The sequence below is a fragment of the Aquarana catesbeiana genome, linkage group LG13, assembly GCF_042186555.1.
Source record: "Aquarana catesbeiana isolate 2022-GZ linkage group LG13, ASM4218655v1, whole genome shotgun sequence".
Taxonomy (NCBI): Eukaryota; Metazoa; Chordata; class Amphibia; order Anura; family Ranidae; genus Aquarana; species Aquarana catesbeiana.
In genome coordinates, this window is record NC_133336.1 from 60,338,191 (window position 1) to 60,364,340 (window position 26,150).

The window sequence follows — 26,150 nt, forward strand, 5'->3', positions numbered from 1 at the left end:
ACCTCTCCTTGCTCCTCATCAGCTGGGATCTCCAACCCCACTATACCTTCAGTCCTCTCTGAAACCTGCAGTGTCACAGCCAAGTACTTGCGGGCAATCTGCCATCGGTACACCGACGTCAGATTGTACCAGGCAAATTTCCCTGCCCCAACTGCTGCACCGCCGAAAGAAGTTTGCTCCCAGCCATCCACATGCCCAGCGGTTGAATGCCTGCTGCCTTTTCAGTTGGTAGATCTGCCCCCTTCCGTGAGTTTGTGGAATGTGTGGTTCCTCAGTGGCAGGTTCCCAAACGCCACTTTTTCTCATGGAAGGCGATTCCAGCTCTTTACCGGCATGTGGAAGGCAATGTCTTGGCCTCGCTGGACAGGGCGGTCAGCGGTAAGGTGCATATTACCGCTGACTCATGGTCCAGCAGGCATGGACAGGGACGTTACCCATCTTTCACCGCGCACTGGGTGACTCTTCTGGCAGCTGGGAAGGATGCAGGACAGGGTGCAGTAGTATTGGAGGTTGTTCCGCCACCACACCTCCAAAATTCTACTAGTGGTTATTCTGCCACACCTTTCTCCTCCACTCCCTCCTCTTCTTCCTCCATGGCCTCTTCCTGTGCCGTTTTGTCCTCGGAACCAGCGGTGCTCCGTAGGCGTTCAAGGGGCTATGCAAGCACGCAGGCAAAAAGATGCCATGCGGTGCTTGAGCTGGTGTGCTTGGGGGACAGGAGCCACACTGGGGCAGAGATTCTGTCAGCTCTGCAGGGGCAGGTTCAGAGGTGGTTGACGCCACGCCAGCTTAAGCCAAGTATGGTGGTTTGTGACAATGGCACTAACCTCCTCTCCGCCCTCCAACAGGGACAACTGACCCATGTGCCCTGTTTGGCTCACGTCCTTAACTTGGTGGTGCAGTGGTTTTTGGGCAGGTACCCGGGCTTGCGGGATATCCTGAGGCAGGCCAGGAAAGTCTGTGTGCATTTCCGCAGGTCATATAATGCCAGTGCTCGGCTGGCTGACCTCCAAAAGGAATTTAACCTGCCCAAGAACCGCCTAATCTGTGACATGCCAACCAAGTGGAACTCAACGTTGGCCATGCTGCAGTGGCTGCACACGCAGCAGAGGGCCATCAATGAGTACATATGCGACTATGGACAGGGTTAGGGGACCTTGGTTTTTATTCCCTACGCCAGCAGGCTATGATCAGGGATGCATGCACTGTCCTGTCACCATTTGAGGAGGCCACGAGGATAGTGAGCAGTGACAGTGCATGCATCAGTGACACTGTCCCTCTTGTCCACCTGTTGGAGCACACGCTGCATGGAATAATGGACAGGGCACTTGAGGCAGAACAGAGGGAGGAAGAGGGGGACTTCCTTACCTCTCAAGGTCCCCTTTATCCAGACAGTGTTCCTGCGTTCCCGCTGATCACACAGGAAGAGGAGGAGGATTGTGTCAGCATGGAGGTGGAGCCTGGCACTCAGCTTTAGCAGCAGTTTTCAAGGGATCTTTTACAGTCCGAAGAAACCCATGGACTTGTACGTGGCTGGGAGGAGGTGGCTGCGGATCAGGTTGTCCTTAGTGACCCAGAGGACTCTGGACCGAATGCCTCAGCCTATGCTGCATGGCCTCCCTGATCCTGTAAAGCCTGCGGAAGAATCCTCGTATTGGTGGTATCAAGGGGAGGGATGATTACTGGCTGGCAACCCTCCTTGATCCACATTACAAGGGTAAGGTTGTGGACCTTATCTTGCTGTCGCAGAGGGAGCAGAGGATGAAACATCTTTGGGAGGCCTTGCAGAAAGGTTTGTGCAACGCATTTCCAGAGCCTGGGAGGTTACAATTTCCTGGTCCTCCTGGACAACGTGTTGCTGAGGCTTCGGTCAGTCACAGAAGGAGCGGTGGATTAGGTGGCCGTCTGACCGATGCATTCAGACAATTTTTTAGTCTGCAGGTCTGATCAGTTCCAGCAACCATCGCCAGCGTCTGATTCACATGGTGCAGGATTACCTAGGGGCAAGATCAGACTTGGACACCTTTCCCACCGAAAATCCTCTGGGTTACTGGGTCTTGAGGATGGATCACTGGCCAGAGCTTGCACAGTATGCAATTGAGCTACTGGCCTGTCCTGCATCCAACGGTCTTTCGGAACGCACATTCAGTGCTGCTGGAGGCTTTGTAACCGATCACAGGGTGCGCCTGTCCACCTAATCGGTCGATCGGCTGACCTTCATAAAAATGAATCAGTCTTGGATCACCAGCTACCAAGCACCTGATGCTGATGTACAGTGGCGTAAACCTTCAGGGCCCCGATGCAAAAAATCATGAAGGGCCCCCCTGACCCCTGGACAGCGCTTTTCCTAGGGGGATGTCTGATAAGAGGAGGAGCCGCGAGAGCCGCCGAGGGACCCCAGAAGTCGGTGTTCGGGGCCACTCTGTGCAAAACTAACTTCACAATGAAGGTATGACATGTTTGTTATTTAAAAAAAAAAACCTTTATAATCACTTTAAGGGGTTAAAACAGGTGGTCAGGAGGCAACATATTGCCTCTTTACCGGCTGTCAAATGCCTCTGAAAAGTGATCTGAGCATGGATCGCTTTTCAGAGGAACAGCATTTTGTTGCTGGTACTTTGAACGAGCAAGAAAAAAAAAATCAGTTCTGATTGTACACATATAGGGTGTCAGGATTAAACGTGCATACATAAAATGTGCATACATACATCTAAACAGTGGCGGCTGGTGCTCAAAATTTTTTTGGGGGCGCAAACATTTTTTGAAAAAAAAAATCATCAAATGCAGCCACTGTGCACATCAATTGCAGCCACTGTGCCACTTAAATGCTGCCAATGTGCCATCAAACGCAACCACTGTGCCAAATGCTGCCAGTGTGCCCATCAAACGCTGCCAGTGTGCCCATCAAACGCTGCCAGTGTGCCCATCAAACGCTGCCAGTGTGCCCATCAAACGCTGCCAGTGTGCCCATCAAACGCTGCCAGTGTGCCCATCAAACGCTGCCAGTGTGCCCATCAAACGCTGCCAGTGTGCCCATCAAACGCTGCCAGTGTGCCCATCAAACGCTGCCAGTGTGCCCATCAAACGCTGCCAGTGTGCCCATCAAACGCTGCCAGTGTGCCCATCAAACGCTGCCACTGTGCCCATTAAATGCTGCAAGTGTTCCATCAAACACAGCCACTGTGCCAAACGCTGCCACTGTGCCCATCAAACGCAGCTAGTGTGCCCATCAAACGCTGCCCGTGTTCCCATCAAACGCTGCCCATGTGCCCATCAAATGCTGCCCGTGTGCCCATCAAATGCTGCCCGTGTGCCCATCAAATGCTGCCCGTGTGCCCATCAAATGCTGCCCGTGTGCCCATCAAATGCTGCCCGTGTGCCCATCAAATGCCGCCAGTGTGCCCCCCGACCGCTCATCGGCACTTACCCTGTCTTGGTGGGGCAGCGGGTGACTGACACGAGTGAGTTCCTCCATGCGTCTCCTGCAGTCCACATCTCCCATCCTCTCCTCCTAATAGGCGTCCAATAGCGGCACCTGTCGTTTCAGCCAATCAGGTGATGGATAACAGACCCGAGCACCTGATTGGTGGAGAGGCAGTTTAGTGTTAGGAAAGCGAATAGAGTGGGACTGTGAGGTCACCTTTTTTGATGCCTATTAGAGCCTATGGCTCTAATCCGGTGCTTCAAAAACACCCCCTGCCGCTGTAATTCAGGTTCCCTGCGCCCGAAAAGGGCCTGGGCGCCTGAATAGGGGGTGGCAGCGGCGGCCATAGATAGATTCATGCAATGCATGAATCTATCTATTGGTGATAGAGGGGTGGTTGGAGAGAGGGGGCGGCGCCCGTGCGCCCTCAATGCATGCGCCACCACTGCATCTAAACACACACACACACATACACATATATAAACACACACATAATATACACACACAAACACACATACATATATAAATACACACATAAACACATGCAAACACATACATGAACACACATATACACACACATACAGAAAGCCTTTTAAAAAACGACAGTGCTTTACCTCACCTCTTCCTGCCGGGTACTGCACTGTAGGGGGAGACAAAGAGTACAGCACACACTGCTTTCACTTTAGAACAGTGTGACAAGCTCCCTGCACAGTGCTGATTACAGTTCGGCCGACGATCGGGGAGATCGATCTCAGCCGCTCCTCCTATCAAGATAAACAGGGGGGCCCTCAAGGGCCACCTGCAGCATGGGGCCCAGTCGCCATGGCCACCTCAGCGACCCCTATACTTCCGCCACTGCTGATGTAACTGATTGATTTTTTTTTAATGTGAGATCCCTTCAAGACTGCCTATGCTGATGCTGAGTGACTATCCTGTTATGCTGAGTCACAGTCCCTTTCCTCCTCAATTTTCATGCTGATAGCTTGTAAGAACATTGTTGGTTCTGGGCACCACCACCAGTGGCCAAGGCCCAATTTTTCTGCCCCTGTTTAACAGGGACGTGTAATTACAATTTTTGATGCAATACTTTGTAGCAGGGCTCATTCCTGCGCTCCAACTAGAGTATCTGTGAGGGGTTGCAGTGTTGTGGCACCAGTGCCTAAGGCCCAATTTTTCTGCCCCTGTTCAACAGGGACATGTAATTACAATTCTTGATCTAATATTTCACAGCACGTCCCGTTCCTGCGCCCACCAAGAGTAACTGTGAGGGCTTACAGTGTTGTGGCAACACCAACACCTAAGGCCCCAATTTCTGCAGAGTATATAAGGCAGGAGACAACAGGAAGTGAGATGAAATCTACCCTTAGGAAGGGAAACTCTCTCCTGTAATGCCCTGTACACACAACAGGATTTTCTGATGGAAAATGTGTGATAGGACCTTGTTGTTGGAAATTCCGACCGTGTGTAGGCTCCATCACACATTTTCCATAGGAATTTCCGACACACAGCTTGCTATAAAATTTTCCGACAACAAAATCCGTCAAAAATTCTGATCGTGTGTACACAAATCCGATGCACAAAGTGCCACGCATGCTCAGAAAAAATTAAGAGACGAAAGCTATTGGCTACTGCCCCATTTATAGTCCCGACGTACGTGTTTTACGTCACTGCGTTCAGAACGATCGGATTTTCCGACAACTTTGTGTGACCGTGTGTATGCAAGACAAGTTTGAGGCCACAATCCTTCGGAAAAAATCCATGGATTTTGTTGTCAGAATGTCCGATCATGTGTACAGGGCATAAGAGTTAATATGGGAAAAAATGTGTCTCCTCTTCACTGATGCTTTATCACCAATCCTTGTTTCACTAAAAACCCCAAATTTTCAAAATACATTTGTCATTGGGACAGAAAGTGATTTGAAATCTTCTGAAGAGGTGCACAGACAGCAAAACAAATGTTACAGGGGTGATAACCCTTCCCCATGTTTTCCAAAAAGCTTAAAAATAGATTTTTTGGCTGGAGCTAAACTTTAAAAATGTACCAGTTCAAAATTACAAAACAGATTCTACTTAACAACAAACCTACAGTCCCTGTCTTGTTTGCACCGCCTGTATACTGCTGTTCAGAGTATATAGGGCCTGGGGGCCCCATGCCTTTCCTTTTTTTAATTTGGGTGCGGGGTTCCCCTTAATATCCATACAAGACCCAAAGGGCCTGGTAATGGACTGGGGGGGGGGGGTGGGGGGTACCCAGGACCCGACATTACATTAAAGCCTCAAGCAGTTTTAAATGACTTTTATTCCTTTAAAAATGTAATTTTTTGCAGGGACTGTTCTAAGCACGGGAAACACGCGCCACTTTACAGGCATACTATAGACACCCCCCAGGTACGATATTTAAAGGAATATTTCACTTTTTTTTTTCACTTTAAGCATCATTAAAATCACTGCTCCCGAAAAAACAGCCATTTTTAAAACTTTTTTTTGCATTGATACATGTCCCCTGGGGCAGGACCCGGGTCCCCAAACCCAATAACTTGCATATTAGCCTTTAACATTAGCACTTTAGATGTCGAACGTTCGAGTCCCATAGACTTTAATGGGGTTCTAAACTTTGCGCGAACTTTCGGTCCGTTTGCAGGTTCTTGTGCGAACCGAACCGGGGGAGTGGGGGGGGGGTTCGGCTCATCCCTAGTCTTGGCCTGGGACAGCACTTTGCGAAGGGGAGGGGACGGCAAAAAAATCTGCCCCCCCCAATGAAAAAGCCCCTCACACACACAGAGCCGCCATCAAGTTCTGGCACTGAGCTGTGGTAACTGGCCTGACAGGGGCGCGCTAGCGTGGGCACCTGGGGTCCCACATTCCACGATCCAATCACCTTTCCGTGGCAGCCGACACCTCTCTCCCCGCTGACAGCTGGATACAGCTCACCGAGGAGCCTCCTCGGCTCCAAAGTTCTGATGGACACAGACAGGAGGAGGAGGAGCTGGGAAGGAGGGAGAATTTACTGCAAGAGCCGCGCTGATGATCTGAGGTCTGTGTATAGTTTAGTTACAGTGGAGGGGGATACAATAACTGAGAAAGGGGGGGTTGGTAACACAAATACACACATGATGGAGTGATGGGAGGGGAGGGGGTAAAGGGATATGTGCTAAGGGGGGGGGGGGGTTGGGAGGGGAGAGGACATATGCTAATAGGGGGATCCAACCCCCTCCCCACTAGCAGACGTCTTCTCCACTCCCAAAGCACCCCCAGCACATATCCCCTTAGCAGCCCCTCTCCTCCAAATCAAAAGATGTTGCATCTCTTTCTGTCCCTCCTCCCACGGCAGCCCTCTGTCCCTCCTCCCACGGCAGCCCTCTGTCCCTCCTCCCACGGCAGCCCTCTGTCCCTCCTCCCACGGCAGCCCTCTGTCCCTCCTCCCACGGCAGCCCTCTGTCCCTCCTCCCACGGCAGCCCTCTGTCCCTCCTCCCACGGCAGCCCTCTGTCCCTCCTCCCACGGCAGCCCTCTGTCCCTCCTCCCACGGCAGCCCTCTGTCCCTCCTCCCACGGCTGCCCTCTGTCCCTCCTCCCACGGCAGCCCTCTGTCCCTCCTCCCACGGCTGCCCTCTGTCCCTCCTCCCACGGCTGCCCTCTGTCCCTCCTCCCACGGCTGCCCTCTGTCCCTCCTCCCACGGCTGCCCTCTGTCCCTCCTCCCACGGCTGCCCTCTGTCCCTCCTCCCACGGCTGCCCTCTGTCCCTCCTCCCACGGCTGCCCTCTGTCCCTCCTCCCACGGCTGCCCTCTGTCCCTCCTCCCACGGCTGCCCTCTGTCCCTCCTCCCACGGCTGCCCTCTGTCCCTCCTCCCACGGCTGCCCTCTGTCCCTCCTCCCACGGCTGCCCTCTGTCCCTCCTCCCACGGCTGCCCTCTGTCCCTCCTCCCACGGCTGCCCTCTGTCCCTCCTCCCACGGCTGCCCTCTGTCCCTCCTCCCACGGCTGCCCTCTGTCCCTCCTCCCACGGCTGCCCTCTGTCCCTCCTCCCACGGCTGCCCTCTGTCCCTCCTCCCACGGCTGCCCTCTGTCCCTCCTCCCACGGCTGCCCTCTGTCCCTCCTCCCACGGCTGCCCTCTGTCCCTCCTCCTACGGCATCCCTCTGTCCCTCCCCCCACGGCATCCCTCTGTCCTTCCCCCCACGGCATCCCTCTGTCCTTCCTCCCACGGCATCCCTCTGTCCTTCCCCCCACGGCATCCCTCTGTCCTTCCTCCCACGGCATCCCTCTGTCCCTCCTCCCTTGAATTTATATTAGTTTAAAAACAAAAAAATATATATAAATCTTAATAGGTCAGCATGTCAAGAAAAGCATCACTGTCATCTAAGCTTTTTGAGCCGTTCATGGCTGGTCTCTTATGCATTGGGCATCCGACTCCGAAGCCAGTCAAATCCTGTATGACTTTGTGGTGTTTTTTCTTGATTTTTGACTTGCATATGAGTTCAGTGCTTTAATTTGCTTTTGCATACACATTAAATTACATGGAATAAAACAGCTGCTCAGATGCAACAAAATGCATGTGAATGCAAGCCCTAAGGAGCAAGCCATTTTCAGTTTGTACAAAGAGTATGAGTAATTTAAAAAAATGATAGATTGTCTGGAAAGCGGATTACCAGTATCCGTGACCAAAACTGACAAAGATACCTTATTCAGCAATTTCAACAAGGACAAGTCACAACTATGAACTGTTATAAGAGCCTCTGAATGGTGGAAAGCTATTTTTACGTGAGAGAAAAGTATAAAGACCAGACCCTGTATTGAATAAATCAGGGAATGAGATTAAAAAAAAAAAGTGACTTCCGCATTCAGTAAAAAGTCAACCATGTCAACAAAATAAAGGGGGCTGATTTAGACAGTAGTTGCTCAAGCACCTATCCAATGCTGAGTTTGCCTCTGTAGGTGAAACTTGCCTTTACACAGAATTCTATCCAAATAAAGGATAGAGATTATATACGGTACTTTTATACAGGTTTAAAAATTAGTACATACAGTACCTTTGTTGGACAGCATGTATAGTTGGATCTCGAAGACCAATTTTATCAATCTGGTCCTGAATATCTTCAATATTTTTGCACAGGGCTCTTTGTCTGTTGTTTAGAGTCTTCAGTTCCTCGCTCTCCTGCAAGCTCTGGAGGTCCCGAAGAACAGCTTGTTGTGCATTTTCTAGCTTGTCGAAGAACGTGGTAATCATTTTCTGGCAAGAGGTTACCCCTCCATACTCTGGGTCTTTCAGGGTGATCTCAGCCACTTGCAGGTTGTCATCAAGTTTTTCAGCTTCTTGGCCAAGGCGGTAAATGTCCTTTTCAAGTTCCTCGAGGTTCCTCTGTTTCTCTAGCAGAGTTTCCCTGTCCATAACAAGAACTGCAAATTCAGAATCAATTGATGCTTTAGCTGCTTTAAGAGAGAAAAGAAAATTATCCAGTGCTTTAAGGGTTGTTTCTCGTTCTCTCATGAGTTCGTTTGTGGCTTTCAATTCCATTTTATACTGATTTAAAGTAGGCTCGGTGGATGACAAGTCCAAACTGTCACAGTGCTGGATCTCATTTTCAAAAGTAGTTTGAACTTCCTGAAAGAAAAAAAAGCAGATGTACTGTGTAGAGATTAAAATAGGACTATTACACAATTACTTACACAAGGTACACAGACAACTGACCGCCTAGTCCTATGGTCCCCTGAGGTAATTTGGCATGTACTATACATCCCTCTTTGCCAGGTTCTCGCTGTTCTGTTGGATATTGTATCTTATTGCAATTTGACTACTTGGGAACATGGTTCCCCTTTGTTGAACCCTTGATCTCTGTTGTGCATACCATAACCTTAAAGTAGAACTATAGGCAAAACATTTTTTTTTTCATGTTGGATAGAGTAAGGGAGGGTCATCAGTCCTGTAAAGTTTATTTTTGCCATTTTTGTCCTATTGAAGAGATTTACCTTCACTTCCTGCCACATATCCAAAACAGGAGGTGAGGAGAAATCGCTACAAATTAAGGGAATCTATTGGGGCCCCCCAGGTCACAAGAACTATTGTCCCTATTGGAAGTTTTTACCCCTCTGTTACTTTTCTGGGGACAACACAAATTTGAGATTTTATTTTTCACCTTCAATGATAATGGTAAACAGGACAAACAAAGCATGAATCTCCCCAACGGGTACACAAACATCCATAAAGACTTAATAGATGTTCTAATCCCTCTCCACTCTATCCAAAACTAAAAAAAAAAATATGTCTTTAGTTAAACAGTAAAACCTTGAATTGAGAGTAAATTGGCCTGAGGGTGTTTTGCAAGTCCAGCAATTTCTTTTTATAAATCTTGACTTGATATACGAGAGATATCTTGATATACAAGTAGTGTCACGTCACAACTGAGTATAAAAGAGAAGAGAGGTGTCTCTAAGTGTAGCAATACAATTACATCTAATGAAGGCACAACATCTAGCAACTCACATGGTTGATGATTAAGACAGGCACATCTATGTATGCAGGCATCCTGCATACTTAAGATGTGCCCGTTTTAATCATCAACCATGTGAGTTGCTAAATGTTGTACCTTCATTAAATCTAAATATATTGTTAAACTTAGAGGCGCCTCTCTTCTCTTTTATACTCTGTAGCTCCTGCTGGATTTTGCTTCTAATCCCCTTGTGGAGGCTGCCATTTGTGGATGGACATTTTATGGTTACACAACCTATCACATTGCTATAATCTTTTTATATGGACTACAAACTGAAGGACTTATGAATAAATGGTTGTTGAACGAATCATCTGAGTTTATCATTATTTCTTTTGGGGAAATTTGCTTTGATATACGAGTGCTTTGGATTGCAAGTGTTTCCGGAACAAATTATGCTTGCAATCCAAGGTTTTACTGTACTTTAAAGGCCCCCTATAGCAAAACATATTGGCCTTTATTATTATTTATCTACACCTTGAAATGCAGATCAAGCTGTCCAGCAAAAGTGGGCTTTTATTCATATAGTTTAAACCTTTCCTCCAAAAGAAAAATGCTGCTGTAGCTGCCTAAAAAGGGGTAGCAAGAGTTAGAAAAATGTTCCTGAACTAAACCCCAAGTCAAAGCGGCTTGAGTTGCACCGATTAGAACGGTTCCATTGCAGTTAACGGGGCGCGACTTGTCATGGCACTTTGAACTCTCAAGTTGCATGACAAGTCACGGCAGTGTGAACCGGGGCTTGATGTCCATATAAAGTGACACATCCACCTAAGACTATACTGTCCACAGGGTGACAATTCTGCAGTAATTCTGCTGCAGAACAAACAGTGTTGTCACCCTGTCACAGGAATAGGAAATTAACAGCTCTACTGGCATGATTAACAGCTAATAAAACTAGGTTACAGGCAGACTCATTGGAGGAAAGACACGATCTGATGCATTAATGACAGACATATAGAGTATGTCATGTATGCTTTTGCCCACAGTTCACTTTAATTTTATACATTTAAAAAAATCACGGATTTAAATATTGCTCACAAAGTGCTGTAGAAGTTGACACCTTGATCTTATTGTGAATATACTAAAACACTTTTTGATAGTGATCCAATCACTTCAATACTAGTTTACCAGATGTAAACGACTAATTTAATTGGTGTCAACATCTGACAATGCCTGTGGTTCAATTATTTGCGGACCTTCTCTTCCCAATTCAGCAACATGCAGGTTTTGTCAAAGTGAAAATAATGTGTCAGTTTATCCTTGGCTTGGAAAACATATTAGGGGGTTGTCACCCTTGGGCCATAAACCAAAACAATTACCCTGGGAATCAAGAGGCAAGTCCGCCCATAACCTGATAATTCAGTTGTTTTTAGATGGTGCACAGCTGAAATCCTTGATGGGTACTTTTACCCCTTGTGGACCCCATTGCTGTTGCCAGGTGCTATTACAGGTTACTATTGCTAAGTCTGAAATTAAAGAGTGAAATCTGTAATTTGGTAAAATAATTTTCTTTGGTGAAAAAGGAACACGTGCCTGTTACCACTTGAGAGTAAATCTATATGCTGTCAATGACTGGATCCTTAAATAATAACGACTTATGAAACTGGCCCTCTACCAAAAAACAATCACACTGTGTCTATACCTTTATTTCCTGCAAAACTGAATCAATTTTTGATGCCAGGAAGGTCTCCATCTTCTCTTCCTGATAACGGTCATTTAATCCTGAAGGTACATCATCATCAGATGACAAATGGCTATACGATGCACCATTTAGTGATGGTATCTCAGAATCCTGTGTGTCCAAGTTCCTTAATTCTTGTAAAACAGCTTGCTTAGCAATTTCTATCTTTTCAAAAAATCCATCAACCATCTTTAGGCACGATGTTTCTCCCCCATGTTCTGGGTCTTCCAAGTAGATTCCTGCTGGTACCAAGCAGTCATCTAGAGCTTTAGCCTCCATCCTCAATCTATGAACTTTCTGCTCTAGTAGCTCAATATTCCTCTGCTTTTGTAGAATGATAGTTCTGTCCTTTTCACTCACAGCAGCTACAGTCTGAATGGACCACTTAGTTGATGCCAGAGAAGACAAAAATGACTCCAGGTCTTTCAGAAGAGTCTCACGTTCCTTCATGGCTTCACTTGTTACTCCTAGTTGCAGTTTGTACTCTTGCACAATGGACTGGACAGCTTGCACATCGACAGGACTTGCTGCGTCAATGACATCGGCAGCAGATTCCAGGTCATCACATCGCTGAATCTGATCTTCTACAGAACTCTGGAACTCCTACAAAGTGATAAAATAACATTAGTACATGTTAGGAAAATTAATTCAATTTGTTAAAAAACAAAATCACATATTTGATGCCCAACTAAAGCTAAACATAATTTAGCTTAGCTTTGGACAAGGTCTAAAGGACAAGTTCACCCTTTCTCAACCTTTGCAACACGGAGGAACCCTTGAAATAACTTCCCAGTCTCAGGGAACCCCTACTAAAAATTACTATATCTACAACTCACGATACATTAGTGTGATGTTCAGTGGGAAGAATGCTCCTTATATTTGTGATCATTTAGAAAATAACCTGCCATCAGTGGGAGCTTATCTGAGAGGCAGAAACTGCTCATTGCTGGTTGTAAACCCTTACAACACACTTTTGCTACAGGTAAGCCTATAATAAGGCTTACCTGTAGCTACCCTGAATATCTCCTAAACCAGAAACCAGATATACCCTGTATTTGCATGTGCCGATCTCATCGGCACATGCGCACAGAAGAAAACTGAAGCAATGGCACATACGTGCCGTTGCTTCAGTGAGTGTGCCGTTACCGGCGGCTCCAGCGCGCGTGTGCGGGAGTGACGTCATCGCGGCTCTGGCCAATCACCTCGTCGGAGCCCGCGATACCCGGAAGTAACTCCGGGATCTATGTCGGCCACCTGACCAGTGTTCGAGGAAGGTAAGTAATTTATAATGAGCAAGTATGCTATGCATACTTGCTCGTTATGCCTTTGTCTTGCAGGTTTTTGTTTTTTTTTCTTAGGTTTACAACCACTTTAAGGACTCTAGCAACCTCTGGAGGAACCCTAGTTGAGAAACCATGAATTAGAACCTATTTTAGATTTAAATGTTATCCGTATCCCTATTAAAACAAACCTTCCTTGAAAAAGGAAGGTCTGTTCTATTGAAAATTACCACCTCTACCCTAAAGTCATATTTTCTACAAAGCATTTTAAAAGTAAAGCATTTTAAAAGTAAAGCTTTTGTGATGCTTCCAGGAGGCGCCTACCTCCTGCTAAAGCTGGGTGTTTAAAATGCCATGCGAATGTGCACCTGCATTGGGCTGGAGATATCAATATTCTCCCTGTCTGGACATTGGTCAAAAAGACAGGAAGTGAAAAGCTCTCCAATGGAGGCAGCAGCAACTACCTTGCAGATCAGGGAGGCCAGTGTTAAATCAGAAATCTTGATCTGCATACAGTACTTGATCTAGGTCAGCGGCCCAGGTTAGCATGAAGGTAAAGTCTTCATAAGGAGAGGTCAACAATGACAACAGGCTACAGCACACCGGAGTTTTAATTGAAATAAATGACAATGCATGAAAAACACATTGCAATGTTCTTGATTCACAATAGCAAGCTGTTTCATGCACATCCATTGATTTCAATAGGAAATACATATGCCTTAAAACAGAGAGGTGTGAATCCAGCCCCAGTCTCCAATCGAATTGCTAGTAGCTTCCAGGCTTTACAACTGTGCCACCTGCTGATAATATTTAATATTGCACAAATAAAAGTTCATTTTCAGCTCCACTGTGTTTGTAGTCGGACTTCTGTTGGATGGACAATGTAAACAATAACTGTACTATCATCCTATTATAGCTGTGGGATGGGGGAAAGGCAAACCCAAAAGGAACCTCTCTCCTAAGCAACTCACTGAACTTCCATGCTGCTGAAAGCAATGGCCATTTTGGCATGGCAACTAGAAGACGATGTGCACACTAATGACAACTCTATATAATTAATAATTACAAGGGGAAAAACTAGATGGAATTTAGACTGAACACATGTTTACCTGGAGATCCTTATACACTGAACCTATACTGGAGACAGTGAACTTTTCCATCTCTTTGACTGGACTCTGCAGGTTTGATTCACATAGAACAGACACGTCTTCCTCAATAGGCAGAAGCACATTTATCGTAATCAACAGAGACTGTATCCTGGCCAAAAACAATGTGATAATAAAGCATTAAACCATTGTGCAAGATGAAAATGAAACCCTACAAAAATATGATACATTGATGACATTTCTTTCATACAATTCTAATATTTTACGTGAAAGACTTTTTAGAACACAGTATAAAGGGGAACTCTGCTGCTGCTCTATGAATGCATTTTCTTCTTTGTAATGCAAGAATACCTTACAGTTAACCTTCTCTGACTCCTTTGAGGTTTGACAAATTGTGGCTTAACCCTGGATTGTAGAAAGCGTTCGTATCAAGGTATTAGTTTGAACTGCAACCAAGAATAGAATTTACAGAGAACAAAGTTGAACAGAGAAATAAAATTAGCAGCTAGCTAAGTAGCTAGTAGATGGTTTTTCAAATTTAGAAGTACACTACACTGAGGGGAGGCTTCTGAGTCATTGACCCTGCTGGGCACTTTATCTGAGAACATGGGACCAAGCCCAGGCACTACACTTGCAGTGCCTTAAAAAGTATTCATACCCCTTGACATTTTCCACATTTTGTCATGTTACAACCAAAAAACGTAAATGTATTTTATTGGGATTTTATGTGATAGACCAACACAAAGTGGCACATAATTGTGAAGTGGAAGGAAAATGATAAATGGTTTTCAAATTTTTTACAAATAAATATGTGAAAAGTGTGGCGTGTATTTGTATTCAGCCCCCTTTACTCTGATACCCCTAACTAAAATCTAGTGGAATCAATTGTCTTTAGAAGTCACCAAATTAGTAAGTCTGTGTGTGATTTAATCTCAGTAGAAATACAGCTGTTCTGTGAAGCCCTCAGAGGTTTGTTAGAGAACCTTAGTGAGCAAACAGCATCATGAAGGCCAAGGAACACAGACAGATCAAAGATAAAGTTGTGGAGAAGTTTAAAGCAGGGTTAGGCTTTAAAAAAAAAAAAATCCCATCATCAAAAAAATGGGAAGGAGTATGGCACAACTGCAAATCTACCAAGATATGGCCATCCAACTAAACAGACAGGCCGGGCAAGGAGAGCATTTATTAGAGAAGCAGCCAAAAGGCCCATGGTAACTCTGGAGGAGCTGCAGAGATCCACAGCTCAGGTGGGAGAATCTGTCCACAGGACAACTATTAGTTGTGCACTCCACAAATCTGGCCTTTATGGAAGAGTGGCAAGAAGAAAGCCATTGTTGAAAGAAAGCCATAAGAAGTCCCATTTGAAGTTTGCGAGAAGCCATGTGGGGGACACAGCAAACATGTGGAAGAAGGTGCTCTGGTCAGATGAGACCAAATTTGAGCAAAACACTGTGTGGTGTAAAACTTACACTGCATATCACCTGAACACACCATCCCCACCGTGAAACATGGTGGTGGCAGCATCATGTTGTGGGCATGCTTTTCCTCATCAGGGACAGGGAAGCTGGTCAGAGTTGATGAGAAGATGGATGGAGCCAAATACAGAGCAATCTTAGAAGAAAACCTGTTAGAGTCTGTAAAGACTGGAGACTGGGGCGGAGGTTCACCTTCCAGCAGGACACTGACTCTAAACATACAGCCAGAGCTACAATGGAATGGTTTAGATCAATACATATTCATTTGTTAGAATAGCCAGTCAAAGTCCAGACCTAAACCCAATTGAGAATCTGTGGCAAGACTTGAAAATTGCTGTTCACAGACTCTCTCCGTCCAATCTGACAGAGCTTGAGCTATTTTGCAAAGAAGAATGGGCAAAAATGTCCCTCTCTAGATGTGCAAAGCTGGTAGAGAAATCCCCAAAATGACTTGCAGCTGTAATTGCAGCGAAAGGAGGTTCTACAAAGTAGTGACTCAGGCTGAATACAAATGCACACCACACTTTTCACGTATTTGTAAAAAACTTTGAAAACCATTGTACATTTGTAAATTTGTACATTCATAAATTCAGACTGTAATGGAAATTTGTAAGTTCTGTATATAATTGTATTCTATTTTGTATGTATTGCACACTGCCCTCACAGCACTAATAATGTTTTCAGTACATGTTTACATTCTTTCGAGTCCTGATTAGAATTAGCCTGTCTATGTAACGCCCCTCGTTACCATAAACGTACAATTGTAATATTAATGTGATACCTACGTAATCATGTGCATAAAAACCTTCAATTGCGTCATAATAAAGCAGAACAGTTATTTGGAAACATGCTGAGCGTATCTTTTGTGTCTGTTCCCTACTGCAGTAGTTATTATTAATTTGGAACCACTAATCAATATGAGGATAGGAGTTGCCTATCATCAATTTAACCGAGTCAGCACATTCGTAAATTCGGAAATCTGAAATAATTAACTAATAACAACTTAACTATTACTAACTATTAAATTATAGGCATTACAATTTCCTTTCAAATTTGGCTGTTAATGTAACACATACAAATTTATCTGAAGTTACGAATTATCCGAAATAACGAATGCCGTATCCAAACGGATGGAACGTAAAGAATTAATAATAATAAATAAAAACGTATTATTAATATTTATTATTAATTTGTTCCGTTCCATTTGTTTAGCTGCAGCATTCGTTATTTCGGATAATTCGTAACTTTGGATAAATTCATATTTGTTACATTCACTAACAGCCAAATTTGAAAGGAAATTACAATACCTATATTTTAATAGTTAGTTACTATTTCAGATTTTCGAATGTTCAGGTTTTTGGATTTTCAGATTTCCAATTTACAAATTTCAGAATTTTCTAATTTACAAATGTACGAATTTACGAATATAGGAATTTTTAAATTTACGAATGTACGAATGTGCGCATGTACGAATTTACGAATGTGCGAATGTACGAATTTACGAATTGCGATCATAACGAAAGACCTGAAAAACGGAAAAAAAAAATAAACGAATGAAACGAAAATGAACAAATTTTTTGGCAGTGCACATGTCTAATGCAGATGTCTTAAGCATTCACAGAAGACCATGATTGATCAATGTATGGTTTGCAACATGATCATCTCCTAAGATCATCAGCTCCATCTAGTGGCCATAATGTAGTATTTTTTGATTGAGGTATTTCTGCAAAATACTGCATTATGGCCATTAGGTGGAGCCGACGATTATAGGAGATAATCATACTGCAAACACTACTCTGATCGTTTGTGGTACCTGTGTGCATGCTTAAGACATATGCACGGTGAACTTTTTATCAATAGGCCCCTAATTTTTAATAATTTCTATTCCCATTAATCTTTTATCCTGATAGGCGTTCTCCTAAGCAAAGTGCTTGTTTGTAAAATTTTATAAAAGGTAAACATGATATATTCAGTAATATATTGATTGGTTCAAGAATCAAGTTAGGACTTGAGCTCTTGGATCCAGAAATCAAAGAGCATGTTGGAGCTTTTACTGCATCTGATGAAACGCTTGTATAGACAACTACTGTATATACGTGCAATCGCAATGTGACAAAAGCATTAAAACTCATTATAAACATCTAATTCTGCTTACAACCAAAAAGGCTAAGGCTGCTTTTACTGTGCAGTGCTTGTAAAATGTCCTATGCATTTTAACAAAACAAATAGCATTTTTAAATGTGTTGCATTAAAATTTTGCAGAGCGCATGTGAGGTGAATAGCTTTTTAAGGACATCATCGGGTTCCAGCTCCTTAACAACCAGTGATATCTAAATTTATGCCTCGCCCAAGTACCTCCTTGGTGGTCAGCATGCTCCAGCTCCTCTTGTGAAGGACCGATGTTACCATCGGAGGGCGAAGAGCTGGAAAGACTGTGTAGGGCAGCTGGGAGCATCGGCTCCGAGAATGTGAGGGGAAGAGAGGGGGCGGCCAGACTGACTCCTCCACACCGTTTTCTGACTAGATGTCGGATATCACTGTAAATACATGTAGCGCCCTCTACCTTTGGGTAGGTGCTTTATAGTGTTTTTCTGATAGTGTAGAATATAGGGACAGGTAAATTTAGCCAGGCCTTTGTTCTTTACTAGGCCTGGATGTTAAAGTGGGAGTCCGGCGACCAATCTTTTTTTTTTTTCTTAGGTCATTGAGACACTTTGCTAATCCCAAAATAATACTCACAGTTTGGGTGTAAAATTTACGCCTCTGTCTGTTTTCATACTGAAGAATAACTTTAAAAATGTGATGCTGGCTGTTTCCATCTTGCTTGTGGGCATGTAAAGCCCACAAGCATTGATTTCCTGGATGCGGTGAATGCTGGTTATTCACAGTTTGTTCACACGCATGATCATTGTTCCTGCACTGAATCTTGGGAAGCCTGACACTAAGCTCCCAGGAGACAGTGCGGCGCCGGGGAAAGGCAATAAACACGCCTACTCCCATGGGAGGAGAGACAGGAAGTGCCACAATAAAGTACAATATAAAGGTAATTACAGCGATAAAAATTTTTTACGTGCGGCATTTGAACATCTATGCAATTAACTGAAGGGGGTAACATTAAGTTAAAAATTTGAGTGGAACCCCGCTTTAATTTAGGGTTGGAAGTATCAGAATAGAAGGGGGTGTGGCCGCCTACACTTGGGCTCAGGGAGACCTTCTCTGCTTAACAGTGGATTCTGCTGGAGAGAGAGAATGGGCTGAGACCCGAGTGGCAGGAAACCCATGTGAGAGGCTTGACCAATGGTTAATTTCTATGGTCAGAGGGAGGTCTCTCATAAAAGGGGGGGTCACATGCTCTGGGAGGAGTTGGAAGTTGTAGATTCAGTTCACAGTCCACAAGTTAGGCCCAGAGGCCCGGGAGTTCAGAGATCCCAGAGCCCTGGAGTCAGAGGAGAATCCAGGGGGGCTAAGAGCCTAGGCCCTGGAGAAGAAATCAACATGTAGGCGCACAGGAACTACCGGATGTTCCCATGCAGGGAATGTGCCGGTCGGAGGAGGAGGAAGTAGAAGCAAAGCAGCAGACGAACGCTGGGTGATCGACTTTCTGTGAGTAGAACATGGACTGTTGATTGGGAGAGAGCAAAGGGAGTGCAAACCCACAGGAGCCGAATGAGAACTTCATACTGTGAATCCAAGGACCACAGTATCAAGCGCTTTCAAGGACTGAGGGGAGCTGACGGACAAGTCATGGAAATAGGCAGTGTTGGCCTGTGACTTTGAGTTCAAACCCCAAGAAATATCCATCAGTCTGACAGAGGGATATTATTCAGAGTAATGCTCATCTGTCTAGTTTGGGAGTGCTGTATTACACAGAGAAATGGAACCAGGAAAGGATTATAGGGAAAACGGGAATCCAGCAACAAAGCTACGGCTATGGATTCACACCCTTCAATAATATGGGGCATCTCATATGTTTCACTGAATAACAAAGTATTTGTGGTGACTTAGTACTATATACTTCATATACAATATGCGGTGCCTAAAATTCATAATCATTGTCTTTTGTAGTCTTAAAAGTGGAGTTCCAGTCAGAAAACAAATTTAACATTATTCAACTGCATTCAATATAAAGAACAACCTTTGGAAAAAAGTTTTTTTTTTTATTCACCTCTTCAGGTCTGTTGCTAGGGGGTCCCTCGTAATCTGCTTTTTCCTCTCCAAGGCGCCTGATGTCATTTCCCTCGGCGCCCGTGCTCGCTAGTGCTCCTGGGAGATGTCTCATCATTTCCCAAAAGTCACTGGGCAGCGCCGAGGGCTGTAATCGCGTTATGTTGTCATAACAACGGAGTGGGATCTTCCTCCGTCGCTGCCCGTTGTTATGGCAACGTTACAAACAATCGGCGCTACGGCCGCCGCTAAATCGCGCATGCGCGAGATCGAGAGGTGCATGCTGGTTACCCAGCATGCACCTCTCCCTGTATATTCCAGGAAGCAATCGCGATTGGGCTTCATATGCCCACATCAACAATGGAAACGGCCAAATACGGAGGAATCAAATTTAACAGTAAGGAATTTATTTCTTACAATAAGATATATAGATCATTGTATACTTTTATTTTAATTTAGTTAGCAGTAAAAATATTACACAAAAAAAAAAAAAAAATATATAAAAATATATTTTCGCTGGAACTCCGCTTTAAAGACAAACTAAAAGTTGACCTGATCTCTACTGTTGCACCCAAAATGCCGCCTGCAGTTACCGACAATACCCTTGTCTGCTGGTAATTGCAAGCTCTTTGGCAAATCCACACCTGTGACATTGTTGGGACCCTGCTGCTACAACGTGGGGAAGCGGGCAGTATGTGACATGTTCCCCCATACTCAGAAGTATCAGCACTTTTGCTGAGGAATGCTGGAAAGCAAAGATGCAAGGGAGTGGGAGTAAAAGCAAATAAGAGGTACCAGAGAGGTGGGTTGGTATTTTAATCTTATATAGGCTTGCTTTAAGCCTAGGTTCACACTGTAGCTACGCGGGAACCAGCGCCGGTTCCCGAATCGCATCCCACCTGCAGGCAGTTCACACTGCCCTCTGCGAACCACAGCGGGTGTCAATACAATGTTAATGACACCCCCAGATCAGTTCACAGATCGCAGTGCTCGGGTGCCCTCATAGCAAGCTGTTTGCTTTGGGGGCACTCGGCAGGAGGGAGGGGGCAGGAGCACCGAAGAGGGACCTGAGAAGAGGAGGATCCGGGCTGCTCTGTGCAAAACCACTACACAGAGCAGGTAAGTATAACATGTTTGTTATTAAAAGAAAAAAAACAAAAACAAAACTAGACTTTAGTATTACTTTAAGGCCCAGTTCACACTGATGCGGCAATCACTCCGACTTTGGAGAACTTGTCGCATCAGAAGTTGGACCCCATTCTGTGCAATAGAATCGTTCTAATCGGTGCAACTAGAGTAGCTCCGATTTAGAAAAAGATTCCTGCACTTTTGGTCCGACTTGCATTGACTTCTGTTAAAGAACTTGCATACAAGTTGTGCCGAAGTTACGCTGGGGTCCGACGTGAAAGTTGCGTGGAAGTTACGGGATTGTGAACCCGGGCTAACTCAAAAAAGAGCAGTAATATCGACAGACATGCAGGTCATTCTCCACTCTGGCTGGCTCATGATCATCACATGCCTATGGCCAGGGCTTTTTTTCTCAGAAAATAGGTACAGGGACTCCTCTCTTCCATATTGCTCCTAATCTCCACCCCCTAGCCATCTCCAGGTTCCGTCCTTCGATCCCACCCCGTACCCACCTCCTAGTACTGCTCCCTTTAGAGAAACCCATATCAAGTATTTTGTGGTGCTAAATAATTTGTATGGAATTTGTTAATAAGAAATGCAGTAAAATAGATGCCCTGCAAACAGATCCACCCCAGGAACAATAGACCCCTATCAGCCAGCATTGGCTGCTGGGAGTTCTACCAGCCAGCTCAACAGTAGATCTGCCAGCAGCCATCATTAATAGACCCTCCAACAGCCAGCAACAATAGACCCTTCCCTCAACAGTAAATCCCGCCCAGCAACAATTTACCCTCCCAGCAACAATTGAGCCCCCCCCCCCCCCAGCAATATAAGGCAACCCCAGCAACAATAGACTCCTCTTTTAATAGACCACACCCAGTAACCAGCATCAATGGACCCTCCAGCATACCGCAGCACCCCTTGCCATTACATACATTAAGTATTGGAGGTGCCCGAACTGCATTCCTGCTGAAAAAAGCCCTGCCTATGGTACCTTTTACATAATAAAGAAATGTGAAATGATAATGAAAATTCAGTTTGCCACCCAGTATAAACTTTACCCTCCCTGACACAAGACTGCATGGTGTTTCAAAGAAACAGGTCTGTATCTATGTCATCAGTTCATTTATACAGTAGATCTGATGAAGAGGAGTAATTAATTTTCCTACAAACCTGATATTAATTTCTTCAGTAACCTCTTTCATGCCAGACTGAAGAGCAGACATTGTTTCAGAGCAGTTTGCCTTTTGATCACCAGACAAAATGTTCTCCATTGCCTGTGATGTGGACTCCAACTGTCTCCAGGATTTGGTTAGCTGTGCCAGTAAAACCTAAAATTTAAATGTAAAAATGTATTACTTTTCCTTATTTTTTCAGAATTGTAAAATATGTATATATAAAAAATGAAGAATGTAACATGTTAAACAACAAAAACGCATGAATATATCATACCAACATCATATTTGATTCTCCTGACCTATGCATGCCCTATATCAGTGGTCTCCAAACTGCAGCCTGGAGGCTGGATGTGGCCCTTTGCTTGCTTTTATCTGGCCCTTGGGGCACTATTTCCTCCAACCTCAGCAACAGTGGGGCATAATTCCTGCCACTGACACAGACAATAGGCACAATTCCGCCCACTGATATCAATGATGAGGCACTATTCCTTCCCCTGATTTCAAAGATGGGGCACTATTCCTCTCATTGACACCACTGATGGGACACTATTCCTCTCATTGACACCACTGATGGGGCACTATTCCTCCTGCTGGCACCAATGATGGGGCACTATTCCTCCCAGTGATCCCCCTAATACCAAAGAGCGGACATTGTGTACTTCCAGCAACAAGACATCATCTACTTCGCTGGCAACAGTCTGGCCCCCCTAAACTTTGAAGGACAGTAAACTGGCCCCTTGTTTAGAAAATTCGGAGACCCCTGCGCTAGATTGTCCATGAGGAATAGTCATTGATCAGTTCTCTACATTTTATAACTGAGAATATGATAGAAACAATCTGCAGTTTTAATATTTTGCTGTTTATGTAACCAGTTAGATTTCTAGTGATTCATACATTTTCTATCCCCTCTACATCTCATTCTACAAACAGCTACCTGTAAATAGAGACACTACATTTAAAACATTTAAGCAACTGGGGGGCAGGGAAAAAATGTGAGAATTCAGGGAGCCAACAGTGTAGCAACAGTGGGAGTAGAACTCCTGCCTTGCAGCACTGAGGTCCTTGGTTTGAATCCCAGCACTGCCTGCATTGAGTCTGCATGTTCTCATTGTTCTTGCTTGGGTTTCCTACAGTTCAAAGGTTTCTTGGCCCGTGTGTGTGTGTGTGTGTGTGTGTGTGTGTGTGTGTGTATTTATGTGAGATAGGGACCTTAGATTGTGAGCTCCTTGTACAATATGTTAAGCACTGTGAAAATTGTCAGTGCTACATAAATATCTGTAAAAAAAAAGTCAGTGCAATAAAACACTACTAAGATAGAAGATTTAAATCCTTTAGAAGCCCAGGTATGACATGTTCTGTTAAAGGTATTTTTTTTTTTAATGAGGATCTTATGATAATCATGATCTTATGTTTTTCAATAATAAAAACATGTCCAGATAAAGTCACAGAGCAGAAACAGAGCAACCTCTACCTCTAGTTCTTGATATCTGCTTTGGAGTTCATTAACATCTTGAGCCTCATGAGGACTCTCAGCATCAAGCTTCTCTCTTGACCTCTGCAGTAGCAGTTCCAGGTTTCTCTTCTGTGCTTCATATCTAATAAAACAATATGCAGATCTTTTGAGCATCAAAACAATAAAATCTTGGAATTATATACAGGTTTATTCTAGAAACAATACAAGAAGCAATGCATTTGGATAAAGCAGCCTTTGGCAACCTATTTACCTCTGAGGAATCTATCAGACTTCTACATACCTGACCGACGAGTGCACTTGGGCAGAGGGTAGACTCCCTTACGCGTCCGACTCGCAGCCCCTGGTAGAGTATACAGGAAGCACAGGAGTGCGGAGTGGTATGGGAGCCTGGTGATAGAGTCCAGATGCTGGTAGATAGACAGTCTTAAGCAGTAAGGTGCAAGCTGGAACACAGGCAAACAGGAGCTGAGCACAAGCAGAGCAGGGAGGTCCGGATACAGGCTGGGTTCGGCAACAGGCAGGCAATGAGGTACAAAGGAGCAAGCAGAAGGGTAGTCAAACAGGCCAGAGGTCAGGTGCGGGCAGAGTTCAGAGAAGTCCAAGAAGCAAACCGGGTTTGTCAGGAGATCAAAATTACAGGCACAGGAAACAGGAACAAGGGCACGGAAGAGCTGTTGATCAGGCAGCACCGAGCAGAGAGTGCAGCTAGCCTAAATAGGCAGATTGGCGCCAAACAGTGCACGTGCGCGCGCACCCGCACATGCCCACGCGTGCGCACCCGCACACCGGCATGCACACCAGCACCCACCGGATGATGCGAACCAGTGCTCAAAAGGAACGCGCGCTCTAACGCGCACTTGCGTCTGAACACCAGTGCGCACACCAGGGCCAGCCGAGTCGCACACACCAGTGCCTGCAGGAGCGCGCACACCAGGACGAACAGAAACGCGCACCCCGACGCACACCATGGCGAGCAACACCATGTCCACCGAGGTAACCTCTCTGACAGAATCCCTGAAATAATTTTCAGGTCTTTGGGATCCTCTGCTAAAACCATCTAATTTTAAGTGGGGAAAATACCACTTTTATCTAGGTGGGCAGTAAGAAGAATGTCCCTTCACATAGGTGGCCAGTGGGAAAATGTCCTTCACATAGGTGGGCAGTAAGAAGAATGTCCCTTCACATAGGTGGCCAGTGGGAAAATGTCCTTCACATAGGTGGCCAGTGGGAAAATGTCCTTCACATAGGTGGCCAGTGGGAAAATGTCCTTCACATAGGTGGCCAGTGGGAAAATGTCCTTCACATAGGTGGCCAGTGGGAAAATGTCCTTCACATAGGTGGCCAGTGGGAAAATGTCCTTCACATAGGTGGCCAGTGGGAAAATGTCCTTCACATAGGTGGCCAGTGGGAAAATGTCCTTCACATAGGTGGCCAGTGGGAAAATGTCCTTCACATAGGTGGCCAGTGGGAAAATGTCCTTCACATAGGTGGCCAGTGGGAAAATGTCCTTCACATAGGTGGCCAGTGGGAAAATGTCCTTCACATAGGTGGCCAGTGGGAAAATGTCCTTCACATAGGTGGCCAGTGGGAAAATGTCCTTCACATAGGTGGCCAGTGGGAAAATGTCCTTCACATAGGTGGCCAGTGGGAAAATGTCCTTCACATAGGTGGCCAGTGGGAAAATGTCCTTCACATAGGTGGCCAGTGGGAAAATGTCCTTCACATAGGTGGCCAGTGGGAAAATGTCCTTCACATAGGTGGCCAGTGGGAAAATGTCCTTCACATAGGTGGCCAGTGGGAAAATGTCCTTCACATAGGTGGCCAGTGGGAAAATGTCCTTCACATAGGTGGCCAGTGGGAAAGTGTCCTTCACATAGGTGGCCAGTGGGAAAATGTCCTTCACATAGGTGGCCAGTGGGAAAATGTCCTTCACATAGGTGGCCAGTGGGAAAATGTCCTTCACATAGGTGGCCAGTGGGAAAATGTCCTTCACATAGGTGGCCAGTGGGAAAATGTCCTTCACATAGGTGGCCAGTGGGAAAATGTCCTTCACATTAGGTGGCCAGTGGGAAAATGTCCTTCACATAGGTGGCCAGTGGGAAAATGTCCTTCACATAGGTGGCCAGTGGGAAAATGTCCTTCACATAGGTGGCCAGTGGGAAAATGTCCTTCACATAGGTGGCCAGTGGGAAAATGTCCTTCACATAGGTGGCCAGTGGGAAAATGTCCTTCACATAGGTGGCCAGTGGGAAAATGTCCTTCACATAGGTGGCCAGTGGGAAAATGTCCTTCACATAGGTGGCCAGTGAGAAAATGTCCTTCACATAGGTGGCCAGTGGGAAAATGTCCTTCACATAGGTGGCCAGTGGGAAAATGTCCTTCACATAGGTGGCCAGTGGCAAGAATGCCCCGTCAGTGGTGGTCAGAATGCAACTAAGCCGGCCATACATGGAATAAAATTTGGCTTGTTCAGCAGGGACTAGCTGAATTTCAGTCCATGTAAGGGCAGGCTGGTTGTACAGAAGTAGATCTAACAATCGACTTTTGTACAACCAGCCTATCGGAAATTTCCGGATTGATCGGTGCTGCCGGCTAAAGCAGAAGTCTCCCCACTATCAGAATACAATAACTCAGTGGAAGGACCCGATTCCCTCATCCACACACTCAATGTGGATGGGGGAATTGAGTACTTCATTGTTTATTCAGCCTGCTGGTTGAATGAAAAAAAAAAATGAAGCATGTATGGGCTGCTTTACAGA

The 26,150-nt window shown here is 45.3% G+C and overlaps 1 protein-coding gene across 6 annotated transcripts in view; it reads right to left on the minus strand.

Annotated features, from left to right (window-relative positions):
* The window catches only part of SYNE2 (spectrin repeat containing nuclear envelope protein 2), a 582,128-nt gene that overhangs the window by 381,240 nt on the left and 174,738 nt on the right, over nt 1-26,150 (minus strand). For all 6 annotated transcript variants that reach the window (XM_073609718.1, XM_073609721.1, XM_073609720.1 and 3 more), the window contains exons 25-29: nt 23,389-23,512; nt 21,913-22,070; nt 13,976-14,123; nt 11,548-12,189; nt 8,451-9,022 (exon numbers count right to left, since the gene is read on the minus strand). In XM_073609718.1, the coding sequence (XP_073465819.1) occupies nt 8,451-9,022; nt 11,548-12,189; nt 13,976-14,123; nt 21,913-22,070; nt 23,389-23,512 (1,644 nt within the window). The remainder of the gene's footprint in view (nt 1-8,450; nt 9,023-11,547; nt 12,190-13,975; nt 14,124-21,912; nt 22,071-23,388; nt 23,513-26,150) is intronic.